Here is a 13,964-nt window from a genome sequence, read left to right on the forward strand (position 1 = left end):
GATTCCAAAGAGAAGGAGAGCTATAGAGTTTCCTTAGGGCTCTTTTCATGATCCTCCTAGGACCTATAGGAATCCATTAAGCATTCTTATTTTCTCTTTCAGAGAAAGCATCTATGAACTAGTGAGTTCACTAAGATGGACATACCATTTCCTTAATGCTGATCTAAGTTACCAGTTTACTGCTAACTCATTTGTAACATGATATCTTGATTATTTCCAAATGTTTTAACAGTATTGTAGGAATTGATCTTGTGCCGACTAAGCATACTGCTATATAGGATTGTCATTAACTTGCTTCCTTCTGAGCTTGATTTATCCCATAGGATTACTTCTGGACAGTTTTTTGATTCTCTATAGGGAACTGAAATGGAAGAATGGTTTGGTGTTAGCCTTATTTTTCTAGTACTTTTATCTTTTTCAGTTATTAAGTTTGGAATGTGCAAAATATTAACAGTGGCACTTTTTGTAGTAAGTCAGAAATGGAAACAAAGTAGGTGTCTAATGATTGGGGAATAAAGAAACTAAGACATAACAAAATTAAATATAATTGTACAGTAATAAAGATTATGAGAATGAGGAAAAAATTCCATGATAATTTACAAGAACTGATACTGAAAAAAATAAATAGAACCACAAGAATAATCTATATAATTCATACAACCCCAAGGAAAATATCGTTTAAAAGAAGCTGAACTCTGAGTATTGCAAACCCAGTAATGGTTTCCAGGGTCAGATCATGAAATCTTTTTTCCTCTTCTTTTTGGATCACTGTGGAACTGAAAAGTAGACTATGGATTTTGTCCTTGACCAAGTTACTTTTTGTTTAACCTTTTTTTTTTTGTTACAAGGGAGGACTCAATTCCAGTTTTGAGTGTGAGAGATTGGGTAGTGATTTATATAAAGATGACTATGAAGTGTAATCAAGACAGAAATAAATGTATTTAAAAATTCTAAAATATTACTGATATAGTACATCCAATGACAACAATATTGGAAAATGGAAATAGATGATAAATTTTTTAAAATGGTGAATTTTTCTTTAAATATTCTTCTTTATTTTTTCTTAGATTTGTTAAAATGGAGTGCAGAATTGAAAAAAGTTTGAATATTAAAGTGTGGACATTACAAAATTTCTTTCATACATCTCTAACCTAGTTTCTCTTCTGAGTAAAATTTTATTATAATAACATTAGTTACTTGAGTATGTAGACCTGTGTTCCCCAAAATCCACAAATTCAAGATGCCCCAAACTGTGCATATTTTACCCTAAACCTGTCCTTTATTCTAATTTTTATTCTTATTAGTATCTCCATTCATATCCATCCTCAAAATCTTGGAATTTTCTTTGTCTTCCTGTTCTTCCATCTCTAATGACTAGTCACCAAATCCTATCGAATTCATATTTATAGTATCTATTGCCTTTTTCAGGACATTTTTTGCATTGTTAATATCAAAATATAGCATCTCTTTATCAGCCACCTGAACCATTTCAATAGGCAATAATCATTTTGTTCAATAGACAACTGTGTATCTACTCATTGTGTATCCATTCTCTCCCCCCTCCATATCATCTTCATCATTCAGAATATTTTTTCTTATATACAGATCTAATCATATCACTCTTTTGTTCTAACAACTTTCTTAACTAGCTTTTGTTTTCTGAGCTAAATTCAAATTCCTTGACTTGATATAAAAAATGTGAGATGATGGAAACTTTTCAATATTATAGAATAATTATCTCTTCTAGATACTCTACTTTTCATCCAAGTTCCACCATCTATGTCTTAGGGCATCCATGTTATGTCAGCTCTGCAATTAAGAACATAAATCCTGAGAGTTAGGTAGGAGTTTGAACTATGAAATATTTCTTTGGTGATTGCTGGAGGGGAAATGGGAGAAAAGTCAGGAGGGTATAAAGTCCAAGCCTGACAATGCTCTATGAAGCACTGAGAAACATGAGGAAAATATAAGGCAAAAGTCTCTATGTTGGTGAGAACTTTCTCCAAAACTTTTCTTTTGTTTCCTTTAAAAAACACACAAAAATATTCATAGTTCTCTCATTCCTTCCAATCCATTTTTTGCTAATTAATTTCATAGTTAGGCAGGCTTCATGCTTATTATTCAGTTGTTAGGTAAGCACTTTTAAGACAATTAGAGTCTAGAAATATGCAGAATTTTCTTTAGCATCCCAGTAGTTCAGATCCATACTACCTACAACAAACATCTGATCAATTAAGAATTGAGTTCAAGTTATATAATCTTCCTAATTCGAAGATCAAAATAAGTATTTATTAATTGTTAGATCACAGAATGTTAGAAATAGAAGATACTTAACATTCCCAAATCAATGATTTTAGTCAATTATTTACTGTATTCAAAACAGATGTACATAATGTTTTTTCTTTGAAAAAAAATGAGACTGAAACAATTTCTAGGCAGATACTTGAAACAGAAAATAGGAGAATTTCCTATAAAGTTATGAATGTTTTAGTTCACCAAATAGCCTTTTAGTGAAAAAATCCAAAATAATTCTTGAGAAAAAGAATTAGTACTTCAAAAATGTTAATGGTTTTCCATTGTGGGATTAATTTGCTGAAGAAGAAAAACCAGTAAGTGTTCTTTCTCATTATGCAGTTTTTAAGGCTCTCTATGTGAACAAAGAAGTAGTTTCTTACATCCATAAGAGCAGCATTGATGTAGTTACTACTCTCCCCATCGATAGTAATTAAGAAAGGCAGACATCTGTCAGGTGGCAGCATATCCATGAAACGATTCTTGTCATGGTTCCTTGGCAGGCAGGCTATGCTACAATCTTCTGCTTGTAGTCGAGGAGTTACGGAATTTAAGGTCTAAAGAGAAAGGGCAAGTTCAGGTTATAACACAGTGACCTTCATGCAATCTGGTGCTGACTAGATAGTTTAGGTGAAGAATTAAATTGAGATATGTACAAAATGATGGCATCCTCCAGAGTGGCAAGTTAATAAAACTTTCTAGGTAAGACTGATGAAGACTGAGATGTGGAAAAAGCATACAGCACATGCTATTAAATACCTTTCTTTCCTTAAAGCACCTTCATTGAAAAAGAATTAAGGAAAAATTTTTAAACACTTCAATATGCAAAAAAATCTCTATTCAAACCAACTAGTTGAAGGTCATTAGGCTACATTTAAGTCAACAACCTAAACATAAACAAAAGGAGGAGTTCCATATTTTTAGGGGACAGGGCAAATTCAGAGGTTCCTTAACCTTTTTGGATTTGTTGGCAGTCTGGTTAACCATGAATCCTTTCTTAGAAGCATGTTTTTGAATGTATAAAAGAAAATAAGGATTACAAAAGAAATTAATTGTATTGAGACAATTGTATTTTCCACCACCTAAATTTCAAGCCTTTCTAAAGTCTAGAATTGGACTCAGGTCCGAAGAACTCGGGTAAAAAAAAAAAAAAACCCTGACCTAAAGAAAGAGCCCCAGGTGGAGAGTTGGAATATCAGGGTCCCAGAGTCAGTTCTTCATCTCAGGGAAACAGTATCTCTCTAGGCATGCTATGATATTAATGAAAATATTGGAGTTATTCAGAAGAAGGGGACATAACCAGCTTGATTCTACAATATGATGAAGGTCATAGAAGGTCAACTTTGTAAGACTGAAGGAGAGGAAAGGAATTGTAAATAGGTATAAATCATCAATGAAGTTGGGGTTTTTTATATTCTTTATTTTACGCACAAATCCTTTGCATTTGAACTTACATGTCCTTCAAAATACAAGAGAGTAGAGCTCATTAAAATTAAAATGACTTCATAACATAGATAATGAAAAGAATCAAAGAAAATAAGGTGAAAGGTTGTGAATTTGATATGAAAGATCTCATTCAAAAAATTAAGAGTGCCCAGAATCAATGTCCTCAGTTACTTATAAGAAGAGCCCTTAGTAATTGCAAATACCTGAAATTCATCTTTGAGATGTGATGAGTTAGTCTGGGAGTCTATTCTAATCATATCAAAATATGCAGCTTTGAATTCACAGACAGGTATGGCAGTTTCTCCGCACAAGCAGGCTTCCAGAATGGCATCATGAATAAAAATGTACTGTTCCTACAAAAAAGAAGGAAAAAAAGAAAGTGTTACAGAATTTTAATAAAACTTTTCTTTATCTAAAGAAAAATACAAAGAGTTTTCTGCTCTCTTTATGTAAACTTTCTGAAGGACACTAATAATTATTTTTATAAAAACATAAAGTTGGTGATTTCAGGGAAAACCAAACCAACCACCTGACCATCTTGTTTGATGAATGTCACAAAGCAATAAATCCACTAGAGAGCTACAAATTTACCTCTGTTTGAACCATGTTGATGCGACGGGAACGGAGAGCTTTGACACAGTTGTAAATATCTACCACACCTTCTCTTTCCGCCATGTCCAGCATAATGTCAATAACTATATAACAACCGGTCCGGCCAGCACCAGCACTAAAAAGAGACCATGCAATAAGTATAACTGTCTCTGGTGAGCATCCTAGGCCTCTTTCACATTCACACTGGCAGATCATTATAGTTGATCAAAATTCCATTCCTTTTTTGAAATTAATCCATCTCTGTACATCACGGTATCACAAAATACAAATTTAACTGAAAGCACAGAAGACTACAAACAACTCATACATTCATACCAAAAAATACCATCTGGTCTGGTTTAATAAGTTAAATGACTAAATATGGAAAATCTCATCAAAATCCATTTTGTCATTATTTCATGCCTTTAGATATGAAGCCATAGATGAAGTGATGTTATGTGAATTACAACTACAAGAAGAAAAAGTGTGACTTAACAGTTAACCTTGAACCAGACTATTAATCCTAATTGGACACCACTAGCAATATTAAATGATACCACTGCTTATATTCTTGATTCCTCCTCTTCCCCCCACCAAAAAAACCCCACAAATAAACAAAGAAAATATCATACAGACTACGAATAGAATGAACCACAAAGAAAGGGGAGAATAACTATTATTGTTCCCATGATAATGGGGAGGATTCTTAGTCTGATGCCAAAAAAATGGAATGATTCATTCAATTCAGTGACAATAAGCCAATCATATTCAGTCAAAGAGCTGGATTAATTTAAACAAACAACCAGGTCATTGAATTGACCTTCAATTTTCTAATCCTTTCCTGTGTCATAACTGGAAATAACTATGCTATAAATGAGTGAAATCTTCTAGGCTTTAAAATTAAATCAAACCTCTTGAATTTGAGATAGAAACAAATAACTAATAGCTGTGACAATTAGTTCTGTGTGTGTGTGTGTGTATATGTGTGTGTGTGTATATATATGTGTGTATATATATATATATATATATATATATATATATATATATATATATATTCATTCCATGGCACAAAGAAAAAAATACCTCATCCTGTGCAAAGTAAGGGATAGAAAGAATAGTTCTAAGGACTAGGATTGGTTGTAAGCAGAATTAAGAAGTATTGTCAAATTTTACAAATGAAAATGTGACATTATCATAAGCAGGTCTCTTTCATTTCAACTGAACTAATTTTGCACTCTAAGAAAAGAAAAATTAGTGAATACATTTATATTTTTTAAAATATATATATATTTATATTTTAAAAATAATTCAAACCTTCAAAAGTAAAAGAAAAACAATTAAATAATGGCAATTATTGACAAAAATTGTGAATATTGTGGTTTCCTTCTATTATGTGATGGGAAACTGTAAATAATGAAACAAAGGACCAAGTTCTTAAAGCTTAAAGATTTACTGCCAACTAGGCCTGAGTAAACTGATGGAATTAGAAGGCCCTGTGGGAAAGCTGATGGCAGAAGAGGAATTAAAAGTGTCACTGAGAAGGAAAAAAAGATCAGTTAGATGGTGACTTCATTTCTCAAAAGGCATGACTAAGTGCGTGATAGATTTCTCCCTCCCCACCCACTCTCCCTCCTCCATAATGCTTCTCTAGTTTTATAATAGAAGCTTTTGGAGAAAAAGACTTAAATTCCCTATGTCAATCTGTTTTCTTATAATTCACTTTTTTTTCTAAAGTTGGACTTGAAAGTGGAAAATGATACCTCTAAAAGCAGAAACTTAACTGAGAATCTCAGAGCATTTCCTTGATCATGAAATTGCTAAAATGTGAAACTTTGTGACAAATCAACAGATCCCTCCATTGAAAAGCTACTTTATCTTTTAACTTTGCCTATTAACATTATTTTACTAGTGTTTGGATTGAAAGAATTGCTTCTTCAGAAATTCAAGCAATAGAGTCTTTATGCTATTAAAAGAGCTTTCTCTTTTTTCCTCACAAGAAACTATATTTTTATTTTTCACATTTTATAAAGTTTTGAGGTCTTAATACCATCCTTCTCTCCCTCCTTGCCTGCTCCTTGACCCCCTCCATGGCAATCAGATATAGGTTATACAATTGAATTATGTAAAACATTTTCAAATTAGTTATTTTGACTAAGATTTGAATAAAAGAGAAAAAAACAAAAGTGAAAAATAGCATACTTCAGTCTATATCCAAACAATAGAAGTGGATATTATTATATATATCATTATTAATCCTCTAATAATTCAGGAGTATCCTGGATCATTCATTGCTGAGAATATCTAAGTCTTTCAGCAATTCATTGAACTGATGAAGGACATAAACATCTATTGTGTCTGATGTTCTCCTGGTCCTGTTCACTTCACTAACCTCACCATCATCAGTTCATATAAAACTTTCTAGATTTTCTAAAATCATCTTGCTTGTCATTTCTTATAGTATTAATAATACTCCATTACACTCATATGCCACAACTGGTTTAGCCATTCCCTGACTGAAGAACATCCCTATGATTTCCGATTCTTATTCAAAAAGAGCTATGAAATATATTTTTGTTCAAAAAAAAAAAAGCTATCCCTTTTTTGGGATATCTTTGGGATATAAATATCACAGTGGAATTTCTTTATCAAAGGCCATGCAGAATTTTATAGCCCTTTGAGCATATTTCCAGATTTTTCTACTATGCTGGATCAGTTCACAACTCCATCAACAATATATTAGTATCCCAGTTTTTCCCCATCCTCTCCAATGTTCAACATTTTCCTCTTCTATCATATTAGTCAATCTGATAGATCTTTTGTAATCAAGAGTGATTTAGAACATTTTATATGACTATAAATAATTTGATTTGTTTGAAAACTTTTTTTCCTTTGAACGGACTTGTATTTTTAGACATTTGACTCAGTTTTATACATATTTGAGAAATGAGTTCTTTATCAGAAATAATTATTGCAATTTTTTTCCAGTTTCCTGCTTTCCTCATAATTTTGGTTGCTTTGGTTTCACTTTTTAAGATTTAGATAATAAAATGATTTATTTAACATTTTGCAATGTTCTCTTAATCTTCTTTGTTCTTAAGTTCTTCCCTTATCTGTAAATCTGACAGATAAACTATTCCATACTTTCTTAAATTGTTTATGGTATTGCTCTTTAGGTATAAATGATGTATGGCTTTTCTCCTTATCTTGGTATACAGTGAAAGATGTTATCAATACCAAGTTTTCTAGTTTTCTAACAGTTTTTGTTTCAAAAGCTTGGATAAACCCAAATAGCCACTGCCTCCATCTTATACCTTTATCTTCAGTTCTTTTCTTTATCACCCACTGACTCCATCTTATACCATTATATTCAATTCCCTCTTGTGCCTTATCTATATATGCTCCACCTAACTGCTCTTATAAATGAGAAAGTTAATATGAGTTATCAGTATCTTCTTCCCATACAAGAGTACATGTGGTTCAACATCATTAAATTCCTCATAATTAGTTATCCTGTATAACCCCTTTATGTTGCATCTTTATTTGGAGAGAAAATTTCTGTTCAGTTCTGGTCATTTCAACAGGAAGGTTTGAAAGTCCCCTCTTTCATTGCAAGTCCATTAAAAAAAAAAGGAAGAAAGAAAAAAGAAAAGTCTATTTTTTCCCCTGAAAGGAGATGTTCAGTTTTGCTGGGTAGTTGATTCTTTTGCCTTCCAGAATATCATAGTCCAAGTCCCATGAGCCCTCAATGTAGATGCTGTCAAATTCTGTGTAATACTGACTGTAGCACAACATAGTTGAATTGTTTCTGGCAGCTTGTAGCGTTTTCTCTTTGACTAGCAAGTTCTGAAATTTGGCTATAGTATTCCTGGTAGTTTTTTTGGGGGGTGGGATCTTTTTTCTGATCATCAGTGGATTCTTCAATTTCTAATTTAACTTCTGCTTCTAGGATATCAAGGGAATTTTGCTTGATTATTTCTTGAAAAATGAAGACCTGGACCTTCCTGATCCTGACTTTCAGGTAGCCCAATAATTTTTAAATTATTTCTTCTAGATCTGTTTTCCAGGTTGTTGTTTTTCCAATGAGATATTTCAACTTTTCTTTTAGTTTTTCATTCTTTTGTGTCTGTTTTATTTTTTCTTGATTTCTTGCAAAGTCAAGCTTTCCTTAGCCCCATTCTACATCTGAAGGTGTTATTTTTTTTTTCAGAGATCTTTTTTATCTCCTTTTCCAGCTGACCAATTCTGTTTTTTAAGGCATTCTTCTACTCATTTACCTTTTTGGGTTGCTTTTTCCATTTAGCCTAAATTGGTTTTTAACATGTTATTTTCTTCAGTATTTTTTTTGGAACTCCTTCATCAAGCTGCTGGCTTGGTTTTCATTATTTACCTGCATCCTTCTCATTTCTTTTCCCAATTTTTCCTCTATCTTACTTATTTGTTTTTTCTTTTTTCTTCAACATACTTTTTTTTAAGTTTCATTTATTTAAGGCAACTGGGTTAAGTGATTTGCCCAAGGTCACACAGTCTGAGGCTGAATTTGAATATTTGATTTTTTTAAAATTTATTTTAAGTCAATGGGGGGGTTTGAATGACTTGCCCAGTGTCACACAGATAGGCGATTATTAAGTGTCTGAGGTCAAATTTGAATTCAGGTCCTCCTGACTCCAGGACTGGTGCTCTATCCACTGTACCACCTAGTTGCCCCCCAACTTGTTTTTCAAAGTCTTTTTTGAGTTTGTTCATAGATAGAGCCCATTTCCTATTTCTCTTAGAGGCTTTGGATACAGAAGTTTCAACTGTGTCATCTTCTGAGTGTGTATTTTGATCCTCCATGGGACCAAAGTAATTTTCTATGGTCAGATTCTTCTTTTTCCTGTTGCTTGCTCATTTCCTCAGCCCAAGTCTGATTTACTACACTTCCAAAGTTTTGGGGCATTTTGGGGATACCCTACAGGGACCTTAATTCTTCCAAGTTCTAATGAGAGGCTCTGACTGCTCTCTTGCCTGAACTCTGGTATTTGGATGACCACAAGCCCTCTCCTCTGCCTGGGAGCTATGAGGAGGAACCCTGCTCCTCTGTGGTGGTATGGAGCCCCAGACTATGACCTGGATCTGAGTTTGGGCAAATAGCAGAGCCCCACCCCAGGGAGAGCAGAGACTCTGCAGTCTCTCCCCACCCCTTTACCATCTGTGAGCTGAGGGCTCTGGAAGAGCTGAGTTCCCGCTGTAGGGCTACTCCTTCAAACTGTCCCCTGAGAACTCTGGAAACCTCCCCCATTATCATGGACACAAGGATGTCCAGGGCCCCATGTGCTCGTGGGCTATTTTGGCTGGAGCTGGTTTGCTCTGGTTTGGCTTGGCTTTGCTATGGCTGTAGCTTGGCTATGCTGAGACTCTTTCTAGCCCCTGGTCCTGGTGGAACAGACCTTTTCTGAGGATCTTCTAAGTTGTCTTGGACTAGTAAATTGTATCACTCAGTCTTTCTGTGGGTTATGTCCCCTCTAAATTGTAACTAGAGTCATAAATTTATGGCTTTTGGAACTTTTGGGGATATGAGTTTCTGGGAATTCCTGCCCTTATACCTCCATCTTAGCTTTGCCTGGAGATTTATTCTTATGAAGTCTATTCATAGCTTGTTCAGTTTCTTTTTCTAATATTGGGTTATTTAAGTATTTTATTTCTTTTTGTTAATCCAAATAATTTATATTTTGTTGATATTCATTCATTTTATTTAGATTGTCAAATTTTTTGGCATATAATTGGACAAAATAGTCCTAACAATCATCTTAATTCAAAAGAGCTCTCTTGAAAACTCTCTTATGCTTCCCTTACAATCTTTAATCCTTTCCCAAGGTTTGGGATAAGAGAATTGGAGAGTTCATTGGGTTTTTAGGGGATATTTGACTTGAAATCTTTTAAAGTGGTACATAGTATTTAACCTGCCTGCATTACCATTTTTTTGGTTTCAGTTTTTACTCTCCTTTCCCTTTCATATAGTCTCATTGTAATTCTTTTGATAGCATATTTAAAAAAGATAAAATAGATACCACCAAAAAGTTCCCCAGAGTAGCTTGTGGTTTGTAGGAAAAGATCTGCAGAAGCTAGGTTTATTTTCTGATGACATCTGAAAATAAAGCTATATGATATGTGCTCTATAGCTATTGACACTTGTTTTAAACTAAATTTCTATAAGAAAGTCTGAACACAATGTGCACATTACTCTTCTATATATCGGTTGGAACTCATTAATGTTGTTTTTCTAGGTCCTCTGAAGCAATTTTTTAAAATAGTTGTTCTACTGTGCAAATTCCTACAATCTGTATCTATTTAGTAACTATGTGTCTCATATTGAGTTTTAAAAGCCTAGGTTCTACTGGGGATTTACTAGATTTGGGGGAAAATAGTCTAATATAACAAACCATTTCATCCAGCATGGGATTTTCAAAACTCACAGGAAAACAATACAGATGTTCCCATTGAGAGGCAATTCACATTGACTTGCTTATGAAAAATATGTTCACACCCTGAGATAAATACATTCACACACGAATTCTTTATTTTATATTTCATCTAGAGCTATACTTCAAATAAATATTCTTTTTTTTTTTGCAAGGCAAATGGGGTTAAGTGGCTTGCCCAAGGCCACAAAGCTAGGTAATTATTAAGTGTCTGAGACCAGATTTGAACCCAGGTACTCCTGACTCCAGGTCCGGTGCTTTATCCACCGCACCACCTAGCCGCCCCCAAATCAATATTCTTTAATCTTATCTATGAGACCTTTTAAAGAAAATTCAAAGATTTTCTTGAACATTAATGAGCTAAATCTTATTTACAAAATACAAATTAAGCTGCTAGTCCATTTGCTGCCCATACATACCTGCAGTGGACCACAATGGGCCCAGCACTAGGTGGATTAGAAACCTTGACCCGGCGTATAAATGACAACAGTCCTGTGGCATGGTATGGCACACCATGATCTGGCCAGCCAGTAAAATGAAACTGTTTAACTTCACGTATTTCATTATATCCTCTCTGTGAAAGACAAAAACACCAAAACACAATCTAACATACTAGAGTCAATAAAAACTGACAAAAATACATTCTATTTTGCCTTCAAATGATATTTTGTACTTAAAAAAGATAATGGCCATGAGGATCTATCATGGCCTAAAAGCTTATTCCCCCTTTCCCACAGGCTAATAGAATGGTGGATGAGGCACTTCCTAAGAGAATATGAATTCATAGTTTGGTCTTTGACATGTAACTAGTCAAATGATCCTGGGGAAGTCATTAAACCTCTCTTAATGTTGATACAGCAATACTGTTGCTAGGTCTTTATCCCAAAGAGATTTAAAAAAGATAGCATCAAAAAATATTCCTACATAACCAAAATATTCATAGAAGCTCTTTTTGTGATGGCAAAGAATTGGAAAGTGAAGGAATAACATCAATTGGGGAATGAAAGAGCAAATGTGCTATATATTATTCTTTAAGAAATCATGAGTAGGTAGATTTCAGAAAAACCAGAAAAGATTTGCATGAACTAATGCTGAATGAAGTGAGCAGAACCCAAAGAAAATTGTACATATTAACAGCAAAATTGTGTGATGGTCAACTATGATAGACAGTTCTTCTCAGCAGTTCAATGAACAAAGACATTTTAAAAGACTTGTATTGAAAAATGCCATACACTTTCAAAGGAAAAAAAAAAAACCTGTGGATTCTGAATGCAGGACAAAGCATACTATTTTCAATTTTATAAATCTGGTTTGTTTGTTTTTTCCCCAATTTTGTTCTGATTCTTCTTTCTCAACATGACTAATATAGTAAGATGTTAAACGTGATTGAACATGTATTACCTATATCAGATTATTTGTTAACATGGAGAGGGGAGAGAATATGGAGGGAGGTAAAAAATGAGGAACTCAGAATCTGAAAGCTGAAAACTAGCTTTACATGTAATTTGAAAAAAAGATTAAAATTACTATTAAAAATTAAAATGTAAATATAAATAAAGAGGCAAAGATGATGAGAGTGTTGTAGAAAGTATTGACAAGACTGAAATGATTCGATATAAGAAGTGAAGAAAAGTGAGGAAATGAGGGATATATTGAGTTACAAATCTGTGTGGCTGAATGGAAAATACTATTAGAGGTAAAAAAATAGGAAAATCAGGAAGGGTGGCTATGTTGGTGAAACAATAATGAATTTTGGACATGTTGAGTTGTACCTATGGGGCTTTTGGTTGGAAATGCTGAATAGGTAAATGAATGAGGTGAAATTTAAATTCAGAAGAAAGATCATGGTTGGATCTGCAGAGAGATGGCAATTAAATTCATGGTGTGATCAGGTATCTAAGAAAACAGGTATAGAAATTGTAAACAGAGCTTCATAAGGTCTGGGATATGGATGATCAACCAAAATGTATTTACTAAATGTCTAATAAGTGCCTAACACTTTTTTAGATAGTAGGGATGCAAAAGTAATGACAGAAACAATTCATATTCACTAGAAATTTAGATTTTAACTGAGATATTTTTTAAAAAATGGAAAGTAATAGGACAACTAGGTGGCACAGTAGAAAGAGCACTGGACCTGAGTTCAAGGTCGATCTCAGGCACTTAATAATTACCTAGCTGTGTAATCCAGGGCAAGTCATTTAACTCCATTGCCTTAAAAAAAGAAGAGTAAGAATACATCCAAAAAAAAGGCAGAACCAATAGAGAAAAGTTTCAGGAAATCATAGAAAGCAAAGAAAATTCAGGATGAGTACTGAGAAAAGGTTGCTGAATTTGGCCTCTTAGAAATCACTGGTAACATTGGATGGAATATTTGAAATTGATAATTTTTGGAGTTAGACCACAAGGGTTAGAGTCAATGTGGGAAGAAATAAAGAATTCTCATGCCAAAATGATGGTTGAGGACATCTAACATCAATTTCTTATACACATACACACACACACACACACACACACACACACACACACACACTTTAGTTGAATTAAGTTCAAACCCCCTATCTTTTGGAATTTAAGGCCTTTTATTAACTGGGCTCCAACCTGCCTTTCTAACTAGCATACACTTTTCCATTTTTCACACTCTATGATCCAGACAAACTGGTCTTCTTGTTCCTAACATGAAATTTCATTTTCTGCTTTAGGTTCCTGGGCCTCCTCACATTTCAGTAGCATTCCCGTTTTCTTTCTGCTCCTTAAAATCCCTAATTTCCTTCAAAGCACAACTTAAATGCCTGTCCTTTTACATGAAACCTTTTGAGCCTTCTGGTTTCTACTGGCCTATGAAATTATCTTATATTCATTTATGATCAATTTTAAGCATATCCCTGAATGAGCATGTATTTGCCCTCTGCCACACTCAAAAGAAGTAAAATCCTTGAGGACAATGATTTTTATTATTACTTTTTCTTTGCATTCCTAGGATATAGGTATACAGTATGCATCACAAATACTATAATAAATGCTTTTTGATTGTTTGGATTCTTCAGTAGTAGCATCAAGTGCATCTAAAGCGAGTGTTTGTCAAGGCATAATTGGTCACAAAACAAGGAAACAAAACATCAGAGATGAGAGTTCAGTAAAATATAGAACTGGGCAAATATAGAGTCCAGAATAAAA

General features: G+C 33.7%; 1 protein-coding gene across 1 annotated transcript in view; it reads right to left on the reverse strand.

The window, feature by feature from the left end:
* Positions 1-13,964, reverse strand: part of LOC141489375 (receptor-type tyrosine-protein phosphatase kappa-like) — a 45,137-nt gene that overhangs the window by 14,079 nt on the left and 17,094 nt on the right. The window contains 4 exon segments of the mRNA XM_074190037.1: positions 2,676-2,849; positions 3,942-4,091; positions 4,330-4,465; positions 11,207-11,361. Coding sequence (XP_074046138.1) covers positions 2,676-2,849; positions 3,942-4,091; positions 4,330-4,465; positions 11,207-11,361 — 615 coding nt within the window.

Source organism: Macrotis lagotis, chromosome 5 (genome assembly GCF_037893015.1).
Source record: "Macrotis lagotis isolate mMagLag1 chromosome 5, bilby.v1.9.chrom.fasta, whole genome shotgun sequence".
Lineage (NCBI taxonomy): Eukaryota > Metazoa > Chordata > Mammalia > Peramelemorphia > Peramelidae > Macrotis > Macrotis lagotis.